This window comes from Amia ocellicauda, chromosome 16, assembly GCF_036373705.1.
Source record: "Amia ocellicauda isolate fAmiCal2 chromosome 16, fAmiCal2.hap1, whole genome shotgun sequence".
Lineage (NCBI taxonomy): Eukaryota > Metazoa > Chordata > Actinopteri > Amiiformes > Amiidae > Amia > Amia ocellicauda.
Window position 1 is genome coordinate 19326183 of NC_089865.1, and position 22748 is coordinate 19348930.

The 22748-nt window shown below is 43.1% G+C and overlaps 1 protein-coding gene across 3 annotated transcripts in view; it reads left to right on the forward strand.

The window, feature by feature from the left end:
• The window catches only part of dip2a (disco-interacting protein 2 homolog A), a 132503-nt gene extending 110937 nt beyond the window's left edge, over positions 1-21566 (forward strand). For 2 of the 3 annotated variants that reach the window (XM_066687319.1, XM_066687321.1), the window contains exons 11-39: positions 957-1080; positions 1592-1701; positions 2178-2280; positions 2385-2449; positions 2843-2936; positions 3155-3274; positions 3415-3529; positions 4082-4221; positions 4917-5053; positions 5203-5283; positions 5507-5634; positions 5815-5929; positions 6737-6938; positions 7169-7278; positions 7703-7783; positions 7994-8117; positions 8794-8915; positions 9001-9112; positions 11085-11194; positions 11404-11534; positions 11832-12000; positions 12291-12461; positions 13816-13845; positions 16094-16155; positions 16426-16483; positions 17634-17708; positions 17968-18142; positions 18371-18494; positions 18913-21566. In XM_066687319.1, coding sequence (XP_066543416.1) covers positions 957-1080; positions 1592-1701; positions 2178-2280; positions 2385-2449; positions 2843-2936; positions 3155-3274; positions 3415-3529; positions 4082-4221; positions 4917-5053; positions 5203-5283; positions 5507-5634; positions 5815-5929; positions 6737-6938; positions 7169-7278; positions 7703-7783; positions 7994-8117; positions 8794-8915; positions 9001-9112; positions 11085-11194; positions 11404-11534; positions 11832-12000; positions 12291-12461; positions 13816-13845; positions 16094-16155; positions 16426-16483; positions 17634-17708; positions 17968-18142; positions 18371-18494; positions 18913-19165 — 3441 coding nt within the window. In that variant the 3' untranslated portion in view covers positions 19166-21566. The remainder of the gene's footprint in view (positions 1-956; positions 1081-1591; positions 1702-2177; positions 2281-2384; positions 2450-2842; positions 2937-3154; positions 3275-3414; positions 3530-4081; positions 4222-4916; positions 5054-5202; positions 5284-5506; positions 5635-5814; positions 5930-6736; positions 6939-7168; positions 7279-7702; positions 7784-7993; positions 8118-8793; positions 8916-9000; positions 9113-11084; positions 11195-11403; positions 11535-11831; positions 12001-12290; positions 12462-13815; positions 13846-16093; positions 16156-16425; positions 16484-17633; positions 17709-17967; positions 18143-18370; positions 18495-18912) is intronic. The other variant, XM_066687320.1, reaches the window with a different exon arrangement.
• Positions 21567-22748: the final 1182 nt, after the last annotated feature.

Consider the following 22748-nt stretch of genomic DNA (forward strand, 5'->3'; position numbering starts at 1 on the left):
CAAAATAAGAGAGGACTGCTCTTTTTGAAATCGGATGATAATCACCTTTTAGTGTCCTCTCCGTATAATTTACCGGCCCGGATCGAGAATGCTTCTGCTGCCGCAACTTCCTCAATGGACCAACGAATCACTTAATGGAGCAAAATAGATGGGTTATTCACTTGCTTTTTGCATATTTTAATGGCATTACTAATTTTAAGTTTAAAAAGGCCATGTTTATTTCTAGTGGACTTGTTCCCCCCTTTACATGTTGTTGGTTTGCATGTTTAGTTTGCCGAGTCATTTTGAAAGTATGGTCGAGGTGCTTGGATCTCCATGCATGATCGCACACTGTAGTTCTCAGCTGCGCATGCAACACAGAAAATTTGTCTTCTGCATAAGCCACCTGATTGTGAAGTGATCTGTAATTTTTTAAATGCTGAAATGAAGCAATCTTATTCTAGTAGACCTATATGGTGAGATTTTGGTCTTATAAACCTTAACAGAAGAGCAAAGAGTCCTGTGTGGCCCCTCTGTAAAAAGGCATGTTGTTTTTTTGTGGTTAATGCTTTCTTTTCCTGGATACAGAAATGCTTTAGTCTTTAACCAGTTCACCTACAAGATGTTGACACATTGCAGACATTATTGGATTTGTATTGCTTATACTTATGGTGCATTTTGTATTTTTGTTGTTCTTGAAAACAGCAGTTTCTAATACAATTCTTTATTATTCTTAGTCAAATCTGTGGTGTAATTCGGTTTTAGTTTGCCAAACATTTATTCATTATTAACAATAGTTTTTTTTAAAGCTCTCGAACTGCTCCCTTTTCTTCAGTGTGTTTCAGAGAGATCAGGACTATTGATATATTGATATTAATGCCTCTATTTCACCTCCTTTGTGAGAAAGATGGTTGTGAAGTATGAAGGAGCTTGGACGGGTCAGTGTTGTTGGCAGTAAACCTCACTGTTTCTCACAGGATGCCGGGAGCCAGCAGATCGGGTTCTTGCTGGGCAGCTGTGGGGTCACTCTGGCGCTGACCACAGACGCTTGTCAGAAAGGGCTTCCCAAAGCACAGACTGGGGAGGTGCTGACCTTCAAAGGTAGGGGCCATCAGTCCTAATAAGAGTGTCACAAATGCATACTTAATTAAACTCTGATTGACTTGTGTTTTAATGTCTTTGTACTAAGGACTCAGTCTTTCCTTTAATGTTGCCGGTAAACGCTAGTCTAAAGAAGGAATAAAATTACAATCCCTCATGAGAAAAGAAATACATTTTTTAAGAAAGACACGTATGTAGATTTCAAATATTATACTGAGCTTGTTTGCTTTTATTGTATACTATAAATAAGGTTCTTGTATGTCAGGCACAACAAAACAGGAATTCAACATTTCCCATCATAGTTTACCCATTAAGTGTTTTTGAAAAAGAAAAAAAATATTTTTATAGTCATATAAAATTTAAAATCTGCTTTTAAACTGCCTATAGGGATTTTAAAATCAGCATCCTGAAGTGACTCTTTACAGTTTAATTTATGTTGTGTGACTCTGGTGCTAATGGTCATGGTGGCGGTGATAAATGTTTCAGATTTGTGGCCCCATGTTTCTGGCAGGTTGGCCTCGGTTGCTGTGGTTTGTGACAGACGGGAAGCACCTGGCCAAGCCCCCGAAGGACTGGCACCCCCCCATCCGAGACGCCGGCAATGACATCGCATACATTGAGGTGGGTCTCCAGAGAGCGACCACATCCTGAGAGTTACAGTCCTGCACACTTTGCAACTTTTTCTATTGGGGGGGGACTTGTGTTTTTGCTCAAAGCGAAAAACAAGCTGCTAATATTTCAGTAGTACAATGAAAAGAAAATATGCTGATTGAGATAAAGGAAGGTTTATATGATTCATTTCAGTTCAGACGTTGCCCATTGCCCGGCCTTTTTGTCGATTGTGCTTCTAACTTTCATAAAAGCAACTTCAGTGCCACTGTCTTGTACTTTTCAAGTTTCCGTCAGTTGCCAGTTATTAACTTGGTAATGCTTTCAATCTACTTATACAATAGTTCCTCGGGCATGGAAATTAGAGTGGAGAAGATAAACGCATTTGCTTAGGAGTTTTACTGTCACAATCATTTGCAAATTTGAATTGAATTGAACAGACTGATTTATTATGAACATGGATGTTCCTTTATTCCCCCCCCAACCAGTACAAGACCAGCAAGGAAGGCAGTACGATGGGTATCACGATCTCCCATTCTGCCATGTTGGCACACTGTCACGCACTTACGCAGGCCTGCGGGTACACGGAGGGTAAGTGTCTCCTCGTGATTCATTCTCTGTGGGGCAGAATGGACATGTGTTTCTTAAAGGGCAGCTGCGATCTCCTGACCTGAGGGGTATTTTCTCATTTCCAGCCGAAACCATAACGAATGTCCTGGATTTCAAGAGGGATGGCGGACTGTGGCACGGAGTCCTGACGGTGAGCCGCACTCTCCCCGATCAAAGGATTGGGCCTGGAAACCCCAGAGCAACATCCTACCAAAGCCCGTTTGTTTACCGGGCACAGCAGTACAGTACAGTGAAATGCTACGCTGGTGCCTTAAAGAGTATTAGAAAGAAAGAAAAATAAATAAATGGACATATATTTAAATACATTTCCAATTCCAATTACCATATTCAATGAGTGGAATTTCATTTTGTTGTTTCTTGAAGTTACAGTGGCAACAGTTATGGTAAAAGTCAATAGTCATCGCAGTATCTCACAGAGGGCTCCCCCTTTTGTCTGTCTAATAGTACAACACTTGTAGCCCTGCTCAGCTGTGACCTGCAGTGTCTCTTTTCTCACTGCCTTCTTCCACTCACTGTGTGACAGAGCGTGATGAACCGGATGCATGTGATCAGCATCCCCTATTCTCTGATGAAAGTCAACCCCCTCTCCTGGATACAGAAAGTGCACTCTTACAAAGGTGAGGCCTGATTTCGGACCCTTCTCCTCCTGGTTTCCCTTTCCGCCGCATACGCCAGTGAGGAAAATGAAAAGGGAATATGAAAAGAGAACGATCGTGTTGAGCTGAACTATTCCTGACATTTTTCTCGATCAGCTATGTTGTTGTGGTTGCTGTAATTGTATCTCCTCGTTGCGACCTGTTGCCGGGCTCTGATTTGTGATGTTGTTTCTGTGCAGCGAGAGTAGCAGTGGTGAAGTCCAGAGACATGCACTGGTCCCTCCTGGCCCAGCGAGACCAACGCGACATCAGCCTCAGCTCTCTGCGAATGCTCATCGTGGCAGATGGAGCCAACCCCTGTGAGTAACAGTGACTCCTCTACTCTTGTGCTTCACCCACCCCGTACTACTGAACACGGCAACTGAGAGTGGTCCCCTGTATTGGTGGACAACCATACCGTAGTTCTGTGTCGTGGTATTTATTGTGCGTTTGTCCTCAGGGTCCATATCCTCGTGCGATGCCTTCCTCAACGTGTTCCAGGCGCGAGGGCTGAGGCCGGAGGTGATCTGTCCCTGTGCCAGTTCCTCCGAGGGCATGACCGTCGCCATCCGCAGGTGCCCCTCCACTGCCGTGCCACACGCATGCAAACACGCCACCACACGGGCCAACACCCATGATCACATGTAAAACATCGCCTCCCCTCACCTATGCAACCTGTCGATCCTTGTGCCGTGTGGACACAAACAAGGGGAATGGACTTTGATACTGCATGGTCTGCTTTATGTCATGCTTTCTGTTGGTTACTTTGATAACACACCTGGTTAGTTCCTGTAAATGTGTGCAGGCAGTAAATATATTTGGATCTCCCTTGACCCTTAAAATATTTGAAATCCCCATTTCACTTCTGTTATTGAATTGAGTCTGAATCCCAATGCAGTCCAATCATTCTTACCTTGAAAATGTACCTGTACCTGCAGCATCCATCTTTCATTGACACCCCCAGTTGAGTTCATATTGAGGTCAGCAAGATCTGCCAGTTTGAAATCATAAGTTCCTTTTATAACAGTCACTTTGAATCCATATGCAGGAACTCTGTCTCTTTGGTGGTTTATTTCTGATAATAATTTTTAACCTCCTGCTGCTTTCCACCTGTATGTCCGGCACAGACCCCCGGAGATGGGTGTGCCCCCCCCCGGGAAGGCGGTGCTGTCCATGAACGGGCTGAGCCACAGTGTGATCCGCGTGGACACCGAGGAGAAGCTGTCCGTGCTCACCGTGCAGGATGTGGGCCAGGTCATGCCCGGCGGTAGGTCATTCCTTCCACGCTCTGCTTCTCTGGGCCCCTGAGGGCCAGCACAGTGTCCCCATGTTTATGTTACCTACTATGAAACACCTTATGGTATTTTGTCTCACTGGAATTCCCTTTTCAGACGAGATTCTCAATAGGTTTAGGAATATTTATTGATACCCTGTCTTAGCTACTTTGATTTTAGTATTGATATTTCAATAGAAAAGGCAAGATGTAGCTTGAAAGGTGGGCGATTAAAAATGTAATTCTGTTTTAAGGAAGTAATTAAAGGCCCACAAAATGATGAATTACCCTAACTACAGTGGAAGGTTGATATATCATAGTGTGTATATATTTTAAGCTCCACCATTTTGATATGAAAGGACAAGATTCTCTTTTTTCCACTAAATCTTTCAAAAGGAAAGAAGCCAGCGAGGCTGTGAATGAGAGGCGTGAAATTAAATTAATCAGTAAACCTCCTCCAGCTGTTTTATTTCCCCTAAGAAATCAGCTTCCACAACATGGAAAAGCCCCCCCCACCCCTAAAATTAAGAAATTCAACAGCACAGCAGTGAAGTGACACTGTCAACACAGTTCCCTCCAAAACAAACTGGGAATGCCTGGGAAAGCTGCTGTGAGTGGGCGGCACACTGGGAACACTGGGCTGTTGGCAAGTGTGTTTCTCAAATTGTCTTGTCTCCCTGGGTCTGCAGCGCTGGTGTGCGTGGTGCGGGTGGAGGGGACACCATACCTGTGCCGGACGGATGAGGTGGGAGAGATCTGCGTCAGCTCCAACAGCACTGGCATCTCCTACTTTGGCCTACCTGGCATCACCAAGAACGTCTTCGAGGTCTGTGCCCGCCAGGCTGTGCCCACAACAGTTAGACAGCCCTGTTAGATGAGTCAATTTAGTTAGATGAGCACAATAAGACCACATGTGGTCAAACTTGTCTGTGAATTTGCTGCCGTGTTGACCCGTGTTGTCCTGTGCTTCTCCAGACCATCCCAGTGACGGCCGCAGGGGTTCCCATCAGTGACCGGCATTTCACCCGCACATCGCTGCTGGGGTTTGTGGGACCGGTGAGAGTATTTTTTCAGTTTAAAATGATGTTTGGTTATGTCAGAAAGTTCAATAAAGGAAAAATAAACTATCTTCTTGTAATTGTTTCTGTCTACTCCAAAATATGGTAGATGCATCTATTTTTTAAATGAGTTCATGACAAAGAGGATTTGCTTAAACGACAGTCCAGATGTCTGACAGCCTCTCCCTTTTGTCTGTGTGTTTCTGTGTCTCTGTCTGTAGGACAACCTGGTGTTCGTGGTGGGTAAGATCGACGGGCTGATGGTGGTCAGTGGCAGGAGGCACAATGCCGATGACATCGTGGCCACAGCTCTGGCGGTGGAGCCCATGAAGTTTGTTTACAGAGGAAGGTGAGGGAGCGTCGCTTTGTGTCTTCTGGCGCGTCCCATGCATTGTATGTCAAAACCATTCCATCTTTACAAATGTAGCCTGACAGTGCCAGGGGACGGGGTTGTACATCTGCTGAGTTACTCTGCTCTTAACGTACTTCAGTATGACGAGTGTGTGTCTGTTCGTGTGCTGCTCTGCAGGATAGCGGTGTTCTCCGTGTCAGTGCTCCACGACGAGCGCATTGTGGTGGTGGCAGAGCAGCGGCCCGATGCCTCAGAGGAAGACAGTTTCCAGTGGATGAGCCGTGTCCTACAGGTACTTGTGTGCTGTGCGTCTAAGACAGTGCTTCTCAACCCTCACCCTGGAGGAGCCCCTACCCTGCTGGTTGTGTTCTAACCGAGCTCTCAATTACTTAATTTAACCCTTAATTGAACTAATAATTTGCTTACGTTTGACTTTTTAAAATGTGTAACTAATAAGTTGGTTCCTTATAAAATATTTTACTTACCTTTAAACCTCTACTGTTTAAAGTAATTAAATTGTTCTGATTTAGGAAATTATTTGTTTAATTAAGGGTTCAATTAAGTAATTGAGAGCTCAGTTAGAACACAAACCAGCAGAGTAGGGGGTCCTAGGACCAGGATTGAGAACCACTGGTCTAAGGCATCCTTGCTAACAGGGATTAATTAATTATAGCAATTAAGCAATAAAAGAATTATAAACCGTTGTCAAAATATTTTTTAAGCTTTTTTCTTTTTTTGTCAATGTAATTTATGCAACAAAACTTTGTAGTTTAGACATGAAAATGAACCATTGGTGGTAATTGAAAAAATGTGGTACCTTGGGGGTTTATTATTCATCATATTGTTTATTGATAGGATCTTCAGACATCCAGGAAATGTATACTGTACATTAAAGAATGACACTTTATAGGTTACATTAATGGGTCTACAAAATAACTCGGCATCTAAGTGTCTTACAGAGAGGAATATGATTTAATTTCACTATTCCCGAGCCCTCTGTTCAGGCTGTGCCTATATTTAGCTGTATTAGAAGTCTGCTATTCCTGCTGTCTCCTCCCTGCTCTGACCTGCTGTGTCTGCTGTGCTTGTCTGGTCTCAGGCCATCGACAGCATCCACCAGGTGGGGGTGTATTGCCTGGCACTGGTTCCTGCCAACACGCTGCCCAAAGCTCCGCTGGGTGGAATCCACATCTCCGAGACCAAACAGCGCTTCCTGGAGGGGGCCCTGCACCCCTGCAACGTCCTCATGTGTCCCCACACCTGTGTCACCAACCTGCCCAAGCCCCGGCAGAAACAGCCAGGTGGGTCACCGTGCCTGGGAGAAAAGACCCTTATGTCTAGCATCGAAAAGAATACAGGTTAAAGCCTGAGAAGATTATTGGTATAAGAATGAAATAAGACTGTTTGATGTACAAAATAATCCTTATATCTTCATCATTTCTTTGACATCTTGATTGCCACCTATAATTGTGTCACTGAGCAGTTGGTCGGGAGTCAGTCTGTGACTGGTGCTGTGTGTTGTGTTTGGCAGAGGTCGGCCCTGCTTCTATGATAGTGGGGAACCTGGTCGCTGGGAAGAGAATCGCCCAGGCCTGTGGCAGGGACGTGGCTCAGCTGGAGGACAATGACCAGGCACGCAAGGTACCCTTTCTCCCAACATACCAGGGCAAATTCTCTGAGACATAAACCTGTAAGATTGGGGTAGCAATTCCAGTCCTCTAGGGCCAGGTTGCTGCAGGTTTGCAAGACATGGAATAAGCTATAGATTTGTCTTTCTATCCTAATAATGACTTCAATTAAGTTAAGACCTCAGGTAGAATAAAAACCCTTTCAACCCTCAAAGACAGGAATGGCCTTCCCCTGCTGTAGGATGTTACAAGAGGATTAGATAGTTTAAGGTTGTATTCCAATGGGTAGGCTGAAAAAATTATGTATTATGGGCACATTTCAAACATAAAGTGATGTGCTTAAGGGTTAGCTTTCGTCAGTATGTCCACAAAGATACTAAGTTGAAGAAACCTTCCTGTCAGTGTAGAAGTTTGAGTCTTACTCCCTTGTCTCACAGTTCCTGTACATGCAAGATGTTCTTCAGTGGAGGGCCCAGGCTACCCCAGACCACCCTATCTTCCTGCTTCTCAATGCCAAGGTAATGTCTGACTGTAAAGATTGTTACAAAAGACAATATAAGAGACGCTACTGAGGTGGGCAACTTCAGGATTGTACTTCCATAACAGGAATCAGAAAACATGTTGCCAAAGGTTGACACTGATAATGTAAGAGAATAAATATACATTTAGATAGGTTTGGATGTGATGCAGCTGTCTTTTGAGCCCCTGGTGTCTCTCGCTCTGAACAGGGTACGGTAGCCAGCACAGCCACCTGCATCCAGTTGCACAAGAAGGCAGAGCGTATTGCTGTGTCGCTCATGGAAAAGGGGCGACTCAACACTGGTGACCATGTGGCTCTGGTCTACCCTCCAGGTGAGTAGCTGTTGTTCGGTTCTGTCTTTTTGTTTTTCATTTACAAGCCTTAAAGTGAGCAAGCAATGTTTGGGAGATTGTATTACTTCAAACACGGCAGTGGACGATAGTGGACTGAAAGACATTACTCTGTTTGAAAGTAAAATGAATTACATTTTAATTCAAATTAATTCTTATTTTTGGGAATTAATTTGTTTTTGAAGACTATAAATTCCACACAAATGTTATTCGTGTTCAAATACATTTACTATGGCAATGACCTTTTTAGAATTACATTCCAAAACAGTAATTTAACCTGGGGAGGGGAGTCCATTATCTGTAAATTTGGAAGCAATCTGTAAATCAGCCTATTCAATCTTTCCTTCAAGTCACATCTAGTATAAAATCAGCCCCTCCAAGCCCCCCTGTCATTCACGGGCAGTGATCTGGAAACACAGGCCAGGTTTGCAGAAATTGCTTGACATTTAGATGGTGCCCAGTTCCTTCATGCACGAACAACTTGTGGAAAACATTAAACGAGGTGAACGCTAAACAGAGTGCACCCAACCATGGCTTTATTCTGCACTACTTTTTATGCCTTCAAAGACTTTTAAGGACAGCGCTTCCTCTCTTGTTTATGTCGGAATAGGACTGTGCCTCCGAGTTGTCTTAACCACAATGCCCTTTCCCTCTGCAGGCATAGACCTTATCGCCACCTTCTATGGCTGTTTGTACGCGGGCTGTGTGCCTGTCACAGTGCGGCCCCCCCACCCGCAGAATCTGGCCACCACGTTACCCACCGTCAAGATGATTGTCGAGGTGAGTTAAGCCCCTTTTTAGTGTCTTGTTTTCTCGTCTGTTTTTTGGTTTGATCGCTCTAACGGTGCCTGTGTTTGTGTGACAGGTCAGTAAGTCTGTGTGCATCCTGACCACCCAAGCAATAATGAAGCTGTTGAAATCCAAAGAAGCAGCAGCTGCCGTGGACGTGAAGACTTGGCCAACGATACTGGACACTGGTGAGAACTGCTCTCATCTGAGGGACATCTACCTGGGGCTCTGTAGCATCCCCTGCACTTGGGGCGCTAAGAGAAAATCATCTGTGTCCTCCTACTTACCAAATATGGATACTTTCAGTGTCATCCTGGTCTGTAATTTAAGGTGTTCAGCAGTATTAATATGTTTTAAAAAACATATTAATGAATGCCTTGACTCAATCATGTACTATCCAACAAATAAGCAGAACAGAACCAAATTCATTATTTGTAATTTCATCTTCTTCAGAGCTTTCCTGAGCTGAACACTAGATACAGTGAGGGAAAAAAGTATTTGATCCCCTGCTGATTTTGTACGTTTGCCCACTGACAAAGAAATGATCAGTCTAGAATTTTAATGGTAGGTGTATTTTAACAGTGAGAGACAGAATAACAACAAAAAAATCCAGAAAAACTCATTTCAAAAAAGTTATAAATTGATTTGCATGTTAATGAGGTAAAGAAGTATTTGATCCCCTATCAATCAGCAAGATTTCTGGCTCCCAGGTGTCTTTTATACAGGTAACGAGCTGAGATTAGGAGTACTCTCTTAAAGGGAGTGCTCCTAATCTCAGCTCATTACCTGTATAAAAGACACCTGTCCACAGAAGCAATCAATCAATCAGATTCCAAACTCACCACCATGGCCAAGACCAAAGAGCTGTCCAAGGATGTCAGGGACAAGATTGTAGACCTACACAAGGCTGGAATGGGCTACAAGACCATCGCCAAGCAGCTTGGTGAGAAGGTGACAGCAGTCGGTGCGATTATTCGTAAAATGGAAGAAACACAAAATAACTGTCAGTCTCCCTCGGTCTGGGGCTCCATGCAAGATCTCACCTCGTGGAGTTTCAATGATCATGAGAACGGTGAGGAATCAGCCCAGAACTACACGGGAGGATCTTGTTAATGATCTCAAGGCAGCTGGGACCATAGTCAACAAGAAAACAATTGGTAACACACTACGCTGTGAAGGACTGAAATCCTGCAGCGCCCGCAAGGTCCCCCTGCTCAAGAAAGCACATGTACAGGCCCTTCTGAAGTTTGCCAATGAACATCTGAATGATTCAGGGGAGAATTGGGTGAAAGTGTTGTGGTCAGATGAGACCAAAATCAAGCTCTTTGGCATCAACTCAACTTGCCGTGTTTGGAGGAGGAGGAATGCTGCCTATGACCCCAAGAACACCATCCCCACCGTCAAACATGGAGGTGGAAACATTATGCTTTGGGGGTGTTTTTCTGCTAAGGGGACAGGACAACTGCACCGCATCAAAGGGACGATGGACGGGGCCATGTACCGTCAAATCTTGGGTGAGAACCTCCTTCCCTCAGCCAGGGCATTGAAAATGGGTCGTGGATGGGTATTCCAGCATGACAATGACCCAAAACACACAGCCAAGGCAACAAAGGAGTGGCTCAAGAAGAAGCACATTAAGGTCCTGTAGTGGCCTAGCCAGTCTCCAGACCTTAATCCCATAGAAAATCTGTGGAGGGAGCTGAAGGTTCGAGTTGCCAAACGTCAGCCTCGAAACCTTAATGACTTGGAGAGGATCTGCAAAGAGGAGTGGGACAAAATCCCTCCTGAGATGTGTGCAAACCTGGTGGCCAACTACAAGAAACGTCTTGACCTCTGTGATTGCCAACAAGGGTTTTGCCACCAAGTACTAAGTCGAAGGGGTCAAATACTTATTTCCCTCATAAACATGCATATCAATTTATAACTTTTTTGAAATGCGTTTTTCTGGATTTTGTTGTTGTTATTCTGTCTCTCATTGTTAAAATACACCTACCATTAAAATTCTAGACTGATAATTTCTTTGTCAGTGGGCAAACGTACAAAATCGGCTTTTTTCCCTCACTGTATGAGGTGTAGCGTCCTCTGAATAATCGTGCAGATGTGTTTTCTTCTGTGCTGACCAGCTAATGACCATCTCTTTCCTAAAATTGATTTGTTTAGATGACCTGCCAAGAAAGAAGTCTCCTCAGATATATAAACCCCCCACCCCTGAAATGCTGGCCTACCTGGACTTCAGTGTCTCCACCACTGGGATCCTCGCAGGAGTGAAGGTAGGAGAGAGTCGCAACAGCCATCAAGACCATTCAACCTGTCTAAAATCAACATAAATAGAACCTCATCACTGGGGTGCAGAGCTGTTGATAGATGAGATTGCTTTGCTTATACAATGGTATTTTTTTATTTTACTAGAAAAGAAAATTCAAATGTGGCCAGTCTAGACTATTGACTCATTGGCCATTTGTGTCTGCTTCCTCTTCAGATGTCCCACGCTGCCACTAGTGCCTTGTGTCGCTCCATCAAACTGCAGTGTGAGCTCTACCCCTCTCGCCAGATCGCCATCTGCCTGGACCCCTACTGCGGCCTCGGCTTCGCTCTCTGGTGCCTGTGCAGGTGAGGTCAGGGGTCATTCCACCCACATGAGCAATCGACATAGCTGTTAGAATCATATAGAGATGGTCTTCACTGACACAACTAAAGCTTTACCATGAAAAGAAGAGACTTGTTTAGGGCTCAGATTGTCACAGGAAAAGGGAAAGTATAGTGATGACAGGAAAATGTTTTTTTTTATACTCCTAAACCTAAACTTGTTTTCTATGATAAATGAATCACTGTCCGTGACACCCAGGAAGAAATGACCTAATTATAAGCTAATGAAAGTTGTCTTGCTTGATCCTGTGTGTCCCGCAGTGTGTACTCTGGTCACCAGTCCATCCTTGTCCCCCCTCTGGAGCTGGAGAGTAACGTGTCTCTGTGGCTGTCGGCGGTCAGTCAGTACAAAGTGCGCGTCACCTTCTGCTCCTACTCTGTCATGGAGATGTGCACCAAAGGCCTGGGCTCACAGACCGACTCTCTCAGGGTCAGTGTTCGCAAGCGGCTCCTTCCCGTACCTTTTTCTTTGTTTGTTCCTTGTGAGTCGGCTCCAGTAAAATCCTGTCAGTTTAAGAAGCTGAAGGTGTGACAATCCGTCAGATGCCCACCAGTGCTTGGCCTGATTTCCGAAAAGGCGATTAAAAGATATCCTCGTGAGTGAGGCCAGCAGTTTTAGTACAATTTCTTACTATTTGGCAGTCTGTCAAAAACTAATGCTAAGATAAGTCTGCATGTCGAGTGCCTTTGTGTGACGCTCCCTCCCTCCCTGTGCCTCAGACGCGGGGGCTGAACCTGTCCTGCGTGCGGACGTGCATGGTGGTGGCGGAGGAACGCCCCCGCATCGCGCTCACGCAGTCCTTCTCCAAGCTCTTCAAGGACCTGGGCCTCTCCACCCGCGCCGTCAGCACCACCTTTGGCTGCCGCGTCAACGTGGCCATCTGTCTGCAGGTGAGGGCATCTGCACGGGAGTGGTGCGGGGTGACCAGGTGGCACAGCCGGGGGGCAACAGACTAACTGCTCTGCAGTTCCTTGACAATAACACGAGAATGCTTTCACAGAGGAGGATTGCACATTAACCCTGTTGTGGGTTCGTGGTTTTCGGGTTTAGCTCCATTTGAAGTTGAAGTGATTTTAATCAGCTGAGGTTTTGACTGCAGTAAACTATTGTATATCCCCCGTTCACATCAGTCTCTGTTTGTGTTTTTGCGATTTAGAGAGCAGATTATTTTGTCTGAGAGTAGGGTGTCACCCTGTTCACTTTCAGTATTACATGCTAATTGTCACACTGGTATCATTATCCTTCTCATACTTCAGCCAGGCTTTCCTATTTAAGTGCCGTGTCCCGAAAAAGTATGCACATCTTTTTCAGTGTCCGTTGCTCCTGTATTTATAGTATAAGCCGATATGTTGACGAGACAAAAAGCTGCCACCTAACAGAGCATCTCACAGCCCAGGCAAACCTCATTATCATCCGGTGGCCCTGATCAGCTGAGATTTTCTAACGGGTTTCATAAGCAGCGATCGCTATAACACACCAGGCATCTGATCCAGAGCGGTGGCTGTGTTAATCTGATACCAACCAAAGTACCTCGTAACATCCCTCTATTTCTTGGGTGAATAGTCGATAACTCTCAGCTGAGACGGGTCCCACAGTGTTGCAGGGGCCTGTGGTGGGGGGTGACGGGGGGTGTCTTGCACTCTTCCCAGTCCTGCACATTGTAGAGCATGCAATAGAGCAGGCCTTTGTGGCTTTTCAGTCTGTTAGCCAATCACACTAGCCGTCACTCTAACAAACACACACAGTGCAAAAGTGCACCGTGCACAGCATCTGGTTGTCACACAAACTTTTGCAGTAACAAGTTGATGCCTTTTTTACTTTTTACAGTTTTTTGGGGGGGTTACTGAATATATATGGTAAAATACATATTTGTTTTTATTATTTTATCAAATTTGTGGATGAACAGCTCAAGGAAGATGACATGCCGTGACGTTTTTAGGCAGCTTTCCCTGTACAGCGCTGTGCATGCAAACATAATGAGTGTGAAGTATCCTCCTGCTTCCAGTGAGAAGTAATTGTGTTTTCTTCTTTCTATCTGATTTCCTCCCCTCTCATGCTTCTGTTTTGTTTTTTATTCTGTTTTTTGTTGTTGTTGTTGTTGTTTTTTTATGTTTCCCCCTATGTGTCTCTCTGGTGTCTGTCTGTGTGTCTGCCTGTCTGTCCGTCTCCACGCTCCGTCTGTGTGTGTCTCTCTCGCTCTCTCTCCCTGGCCTGTCTCATCTCTGGGTCTGCTCCTTTTGTCAGCCTAACAGGCTGGGGAAGCTGGCTGAGCAGGTACAGTGACGCCCGACAGTGACTGCCGAGTGGGGTGGTGGGGACGGGGGTTGTTTGTGTGTGTGTGTGCGCTATTATGTGGTTGTGGGTTTACTGCAGGCAGTCTGAATGCAATTAGAGCTCCATTTAAATATTTAGGGTAGTATTTTATGATGCAAAGCTTGCAGTTACTGTGTTAAGCACTTATTCTGAAATCGTTCAGTTAAATATTTCAATTGAGATCTGTTACATGAGGAAAAAGGGCTCGGCCACTGTAGGAACAGTCACTTCATGCTTTACCCCAGGCTTGTGATTCATTAGGGGTTTGCTGAAGTAATTGTATATTTACTGGTTTACTGGTTTACTGGTATATTTTTCTGGTATCAAGCAGCGTGAAATTAGACGCTAAACACTGAGAGTTCATGCTGTTAAAAACCTGTTACAGCAACTGGTTTTATATTAAAATTTTAAATCATTGTTTTCTCAATATTCAGATGCATGGGTTTTCCAGCATGTGGTCGGGATCAATTGCAGTATCAGTGTTAGTGGCTGATAAATTACCACATTTTAATGGTTCCTTGAAAGGAGAGATTTGAATTATGCAGGAGATGGGCTGTGAGCAACACAGAAACCCTGACTTGAAATAGAGAGTCTTGTGAAACAGGCCAAATCGATGAAGGAGTTTGTGAAATGCGTATAGACTAAACACAGATCCTTGGTTGTGGATGAAATGAAATGAGCAAACAAAGCATTTTTGTTGTAAAACTTACCTTTTGGTTCGGAAAATCAAAGACCATCAGCTTTGTTGATTTGATAGACTGCAGTCCATGAACACAGGCCATGACACTGTACCCTGAGGAGTTGAATTATTGTCTGCGTCATTCATAGGAATGTAGGCTAAATACAATTCTTAGATCTCCTGTTAATCATGTTAATCACTACTAAGGAATCTTTGACTTAGTATTGGAGAACTCTGCTATAATGAAACAGATATTCTTGGTGCAAAATGCAGAATATCTGTTCAGCTGTGGAAGCAGTCATGTTTGAACTCTCTCAGACCCCTTTAATGGAACAATGTGTGCTTTTCATTGCAAATAAAATTAAAAAGGGTTGTTGTTTTTTTTCTTTGGCAATGTATTGAGATGCTTTTTTATTTTAAGTATTCTTTTGCACCCCGGTTGTTCTCATTGCTTATGTCCCTCGGAATGAGCTGGGCTGAGGGTTGCTCTGCATGAGGAAACTGCAAGGCGTTGATGTCCGTGCTGGCTCTTAGCTGACTGAACCCAGTCCTCAGTTTGACCTGCATGCTGTGCTGCAACAATGGGCTATTTGGGTTGAGTTGTTGTTTTCTGAATGAAGGTGGTGGTCTTACTAGAGAGCCTTGTCATAACCATGTCAAAGCTGAATATGTTTGGATAGCGAGCACTTCTTCAGAGAAGCCCAATAAGTAACTTGCTTCAATAGAATAGTTGTTTTACCAGGCCTGATTCCTTTGTGTGTATTAAATATCAGACAGGTTATTTTACTTAAATTTCTAGCAAATGACTTTTTAAGTAAAGATTTGTCTTTCTCTAGTTCAAAATCTTGTGTTAATTATGTGGCCTTTCTCCATTGTTATATGTCTGATTTTTAGATGAGTTCTGTTAAACACTAGAATCACAGCCCCGTGTAGTTTGCACTGTGTTTGACTATTACATACATTAACAAAACTTAGGGCTTATGTGTGTCACACTGAGAAACCACCCTTTTTTTTATTTTTTATAAGAAATGTGCAAATTGAATTTCGCCACTGAAAAAAATACACCTGGAATCAACAAGCAGTTTCAGAACAGCGTGAAAATAAATATCAAAGAAAGTATTGACCAGATAGAGCCTTTTGGAAATGTATCCATTTGATCCTGTGAAATATCGCCTGTAGGTTGTTGGTTTGTTTGTGCATGCTACCAGTGAAAAGGTGCTTGCATTTGATTGCCATTAACATCCATTCATTTTGTTTATGAGTGTTAGGTTTAGAAAGCATTTGCCAGGGAGGCTGAATGTCTGTGCTGTGCAGTGAAGGTGGCGGGTGCTGAGCCTGGGGTCGCAGGGCAGCTGAATGGACACACAGTCTCATGTGTTGAATGAGCTCATAGTGGCTAACGCTGTCCTCATGCTTCTCACACAACACTAACCATCACAGATTGCAGAGCTTTCCCACAAGCCTCTGATGAACCTGTCTCTGAATGCTCCTGTCTGTGGGGTATTCACAGTGCTGTCTTTGTCCTTTCAGGGCACAGCTGGGCCAGATCCGACCACTGTCTATTTAGACATGCGGGCTCTTCGCCATGACCGGTATGTCCCACCTGAATTCCTGTCATCTTACTTTGACATCAGCATAGCAGTTCTCTAGTCAAGAAGAAGCTATCAACATCAGTGACTTTCAATTTAAAGGATGTGGGGGAACCGAATTCATTCATTTTTAGAGGGTGAAAAGCCGCCATTTTGGAATTCTACTGTCGATATCATGGTATCTTCTGCTCAACACGGTGTACATGTCGTTTGAATTGTTGTGTTGACCTGAATGAAGACTTAGAGTGTAACCAGTGTTGCTATTTCTTTCAGGGTGCGTTTGGTGGAGAGGGGCTCGCCTCACAGTCTACCACTGATGGAGTCTGGCAAGGTAAAGACCCCGAGTCCAGTCAGCCGATCGGTCTGGTCACATCAGCTCTCCCACTGCAGTGTGAGAGGCATCCAAGCAGATGGCTGCAGAAGCATTAAACATTCGCACTTCTGTGTACTATTTCACACTGTTGCCATGTGATACACAACATGATAGGACCGCATATTGTCCTCAGTCTGTGGTGCGCGCTGTTCTTATTCCCAAGCTTGGTGAAATCACAATCTTATCATATGCAGCTTACCTTTTCAGCCCATATCTTGCTTTGCTTTATAAGAGCACAATGGCATGTGGTTTTAGTGAGAATTGCTTTATCAGTCAGGGTCAGTATGTTTTTTTTTTTTTTCTTTTTCTTTTTCTATTCTTTCATTTTGTTCTCTTCTCTCTTGACTTCTCAGTATTGCACTCAGCCAACGTGATACACTATTGTGATCTGAAGAGCTTAACTTTTACTGCAGTTACAATATTCAAACAATATGGACTTCAGACTGAGTGTTTCACTGAATATTTTCATAATATGAATAAAATAAGAGATAAAATAATCAGACATTGGAGAAAAAAAAATCTTCCTCTCTATTAATTTATTACTATATGTTGATGGATTGGTTAGCCATTGTGTCAGTTATGGTGTTGATTCTGACTGAAGAAGGATCACCACACACGCTATCTCACAAACAGCCTTTATTCAGCTTTATTACTTGTAATTTGACACACAACATTTTACATGTCCTGGGATTCCCCTCTGGGATATTAAGTTGGGTTTCCTGCATGGGCACGTTATTCAGTTACAATAATTACTTTGAGTGTTAAGGTCTAAGCTGACAAAGTAACATAACTCCTAGCCCATCTGTTCAGTTTCATCAGATCTAGAATATTGTATTTTTCCTCATGCAATCCTCATTTTATTCATGAAATGTGTTACTTTGTTTCCAATACAATCCTACATGACTGGCACTGTTTTTTTTTTGTCTTTATTTTTCAAGATAGAGGCAGCTAGGGTCATATTCAGGTCACCAATTTACCAAATGGTATTAGAAGTTTAAAAACTCAAACCATGTATTGTGTTTGGTTGACAATTAAAACATGTATAATTGTAAAACTAATCCAATATAGAAGCTTATATTATAATTGTGCTTGTATGTATCGAATGCAGATCCTGCCTGGTGTAAAGGTCATCATTGCCAACACAGAAACTAAAGGGCCGCTGGGGGATTCACACTTGGGAGAGGTAAGACTCTTATTGACACCGCCATTCCTGAATTCTCTCTGGACTCGCACAGGGCCCATCTGATTAACACTGTGCCTGAAAATAGTGTGAAATCGGCATTGATTCTTATTTAATTATATTTAAATTTCTCACTACAATTAAATGCTTTACAATGTTAAGTTGGAGTTCAGTTGGTGTTAAGGTAATGGAGCGTTGGAGCATAAATACAAATTTAAAAATGTTGAAATGTTCTAATGAATTTCTGTCTCTCCACTCTCAGATCTGGGTGAGCAGCCCCCACAACGCAACGGGCTACTATACCGTATACGGAGAGGAGGCGCTGCACGCTGACCACTTCAGCACCAAGCTGAGCTTCGGCGACACGCAGACGGTGTGGGCGCGCACCGGGTACCTGGGCTTCCTGCGCCGCACAGAGCTGACTGATGCCAGTGGGGGTGAGTGACACACTTACTGTAACAGTTGTTAACTCTTATTATAACTATGAATCACCAGGCATCAGGATTTCATTTGTTTATGCAATTCCAGCTGTAAAGTACCTTCTTTATCTCAAGAGGTCGGTTCTGGAGGAACTAAATCGATTTTGTTTCAAGGAGAGTGGTGGGCTCTGTGCCCTCCTGTGGGACGGGCAGTTGGTCACTGGGCTCGTGTCACGTGTCTTTCAGAGCGGCACGACGCGCTGTACGTAGTGGGGTCTCTGGACGAGACGCTGGAGCTGCGGGGCATGCGCTACCACCCCATAGACATCGAGACCTCCGTCATCAGGGCACACAAGAGCATTGCAGAGTGGTGAGTCGCTTCTCTTGCTCTGCCGCCTCTGCAGCTTCATGGATTGAGGGTTTTCAGTCAGTTCTCAAGGGGAAAGCATTTATAGGCTTCCTATTTTTGGAAAATGCAACGTGAGATTTCTTTCTGGCCTAGTTTCCCCTTTTTGAAAACTCATGTTTATTAACTCCGGGCAGGTGTTCAAATAAATTTAAGCCTAGATTTTCCAATGAACGGTAGTTACTGGATCATAGGTTTGCTCAAGAACAATTTTGCATTAACCTCTTCTACTGTGAATGATGAAAAATACTTTAGTTGAAAATGGTAACAGCAGTCCCACAATCTGTGCTTGTAGGACTTTTTGTAGGACTGGGCTATCGCTCCTCCCTTCTCAGTTTCTAACCCTCACCCCTTCCTCCCTTCTTCTGCCCCTGTGTAATAGCGCGGTGTTCACCTGGACCAACCTGCTGGTGGTGGTGGTGGAGCTGGACGGCTCGGAGCAGGAGGCGCTGGATCTGGTGGCACTGGTGACCAACGTGGTGCTGGAGGAGCACTACCTGATCGTGGGGGTGGTGGTGGTGGTGGACCCCGGGGTGATCCCCATCAACTCGCGGGGGGAGAAGCAGCGCATGCACCTGAGGGATGGATTCCTGGCCGACCAGCTGGACCCCATCTACGTGGCCTACAACATGTGAGGAGGAGGAGGAGACCACAGACCACAGGCCTCCCTCACAGATCTACTCTTCATCGGCAAACATAGCTGTGGCTTCAGTGTACAGCTTTTTTTTTTTTTTTTTTTTTAATTTTCTTAGGGGGACAACCTTTTTCTTTTTTTTCTTGAATGTCAGTATTGTTCCCATGATGCACTGCTCCACAGTGAGTTGAGCCCTTGCTTTTTACTTCCATAGCCATGACTGAATGTCTGCTTTTTCAACTATGTCCTCCCCCCCATCCCTGCCTGTTTTGAGATGGAGTGGCTGTGTTTACCTGACAATGGTGTCAGGCAGTAGGAGAAGAGTTATGTGCCTCATTTCACACAGCTGAGCTTTGATTATTCCCTTACCTATATTTGTGAACAGAGTTATTTATTATTTTATTATATTATTATTGAATCATTTGCAGGCACCTACTGTTGTGCTGCTTTTAAAGTATGAAAATCCAACTCTATCACTTTTTCTTTAATGATTACATTGCTGCACAGCTTTGACATTTTTATATTCAACACCAGAGTCACATTTGTTCAAGGTCTGAGCATGTAGCCAATCCCAGCAGTCCGTTGCCTGAATTTGGATTATTTCACTGTGGTTTTAGGATCCCGGTACACTTGGGTTCCCAACCATTGTTTTAAATTGCAACATCGTATGAAAATAAGTTGCCAACCTAACTTTCCAATGGTTTTTACTTCTCATAGGATTTCTTTAGTGTTGGGTATTGATCATTCCCCCAGAACAGAACCTAATACAAATAGGACTAAACCCATCAAAACCAGGAGATAAAATCAACATCCGCAGGAGGGAAATTGATACTGTAAAAATGATACACAAAGAAATTAATAGCAGCCATCAGAAAAAAAGCATAATGCGTTGGATTATGCTTCTGTTCACAGTATGTAGTCTCCAGATACTGTAATGAAATATTGGTTGTTGTTCAAGACTTCCACTTTATCATATTTTCTAGAGTAATTAATATATGTGGATAGATTCATCCACAATGCATAGGTTATTAATATGAAAGTCTTCTTTAAATAAGTAGTCATTACTCACCAGATGACTCGGTTTCAGCAAAGCATCTAAGTTTTTATTACACAGTTAAATCAGGTCTACATTGTCAGTGACTTTGCTTCAGGGCAGATCAGATCCGCTATTAAGAATGTGTCTTTTTAGGATAATATGTGCTTGCTTTCTTTTATGTGAATACAGACAGAAATGTAAATATCCCCGACTGTCAACATGAACTTGCCAAGGAAAACTGATTGAAATATATATATATATATATATATATATATATATATATATATATATATATATATATATATATATATATATATTAAAAAAAGAGTAAATCAAGCAATAAACCAAGATGACCAATCAAAAGGTCAGGCAGTACTACCTTTTAAAACCACTGGATTAAAAGATTACATAACCATGTGCCATGTAAGGTTCAAATTGTTTGTGTTTGATGGGAGTGTTCAAGCATTCCCACTTCGATTTCATTCACTGCTCTTTGGAATATATATATATACTCCCTCAGTATTGTCTCAGATTTTTAATGTCAAGTTGCATTATTTTTTTTCGAGCTTAACAGACGGAAGAGAAAAAAGTCCCCAAAGTGACACTGATCGATGCATCTTTTTTTTAATGACTTCTTTTTTTATTTTATTCACTACTGTCATATTTTGGATTTGCAATTGGGCCGGAATAACAATTCCAGAGGATGGCGGACGTCGATGGGAGTGGGACTGATGCTGTGATCTGTGCGTTGCATCAGGACGCATTTCTATTCAGACTTTTCCTGAGGATGTTCTTGATAACTGTCTCCTAAGCGCGTGTGTATCACAAGAAAAGAAAAAGAGAAGAGAGAGAAGAGGCTCGAGCCTGTTTGTAATTATGTACAGATCTCGTATAACTTATTCTTGGGATTCCAAAACTGGTTATAGCAGCTGAATTAACAGACATTCCTGAGAGCAGATTGACTGAAGCAGCTCTTTAACGGACTACCTAAACTAACCTGAATTTTAAATGTTGTAGTTTTGTTTTATAGCTCAGAAAGACAACAACAAAGAGAATACATCAATACATTACAAAACAAAGTCTTGTAAGATTTTGTATTGAACAACTAGGGACAGTGAGACTGATTGCCTTGTAAAACAGAAAGCACATTAAAACATTTTAAAATGCAAACAAAACCGAATGGGAAAAATATAACGTTTTTGAAAGTTTTGGGGGGGGTTCCAGTGTCTCCAGATTTCTGAAAGCACATTCGGGTTGTGAAAGTTTACAGCGAGAAATAGAGGCCATGGGTAGAGATACACTTGTGTTAATAATTTTTTATATGATTCAATTGTTTTAAAATAAAATGCGTTTTCTTACACCAGGACCCAATGGAGAAGCTTTGCACTGATTCTGATAAGCATATTAAACTGAATTACTGAGCGTATGCATATATGAAAAGGTTTGGGTGAAGAATAAGACATTCACATTCGCTCTCCATTGTCTTATGAATATGATTGCAGACAAAAAGCACACAATGTTAAATCATTATAATATAATACAATATTAGTAAAGATTACTTTCATTTTACCTATTATTTTTACAAATGCATTTTACTCAATTTGATGTTCTTCCTTGCGGTTTACCATTTTAAATGCATGTTGCCTGAATCTTAGATTAGGTTTTAATTTGCCATGTGTTTGTGCCAGTAAGAATAGTTTCTTCAAAGACTTCTCACAGCTAATAACAAGGAAACTTACAGGTAAGTAAAATCACGTTGTGCTATGCCTGTAAAGCCCACTGGTGACTTCGTCTTCATTCGGTCTTTCCACCAGAGTTTTTAGCGTGACCCAGATAATGCAAATAATGCACAATGCGCATATACTGTTTAAAAACAAACAGAAAAGCCAGTGATTGCATTCATTCTTCTTAGGAAGAGCTAGACAGGACAGGTGAATGCAGGGTTGCCATAGGACACCCCCGGACTCGTGCACAGATGAGCACTTAAAGCTGAGAGAGGTTTTCCACCAGGCTTCAGGTGGTTGTTCCACATCGTTAATGCTTTGTGTAGAGGCTGTAGGGAGGGCATCCCGAGCAATAGTATTTTGAATATTCTGGTCAAGAACTGCCAACATTGAGGGAATCTAATCTAGGAACACAACAACGGAGTGTCACAAAAAGGGGAATGTAACTCAGTAATTCATGGAGAATGAGACAGAAGACATTACAAATCCATAGAACACTTCTGGGATGAACTGGAATAGAAAATCGGGCAGAGCTGACGGAGACCCATCTACCTGCTCTGTGGCAGGAATTGCAAAGTAATTCCTCAGTATTTCTGCCAAAAGGATTGCCAAGGTTGCTATTACATGCGTGTCTTTTGTCCCGAGACTTTTATTTGGCTGATCTAGTCTGACAGTTTGGACAGTGTGGATGATTCAGGGAGAGCAATAAAACCTATTGGATGGCAGTGCTCTGGCACTGGAGTCCCTGGTCCATGTCATATCCATAGCCTGGGAAACACTAAACATGATGGTTCTGCATCAAATAAATGTAAAAACAGATTGAT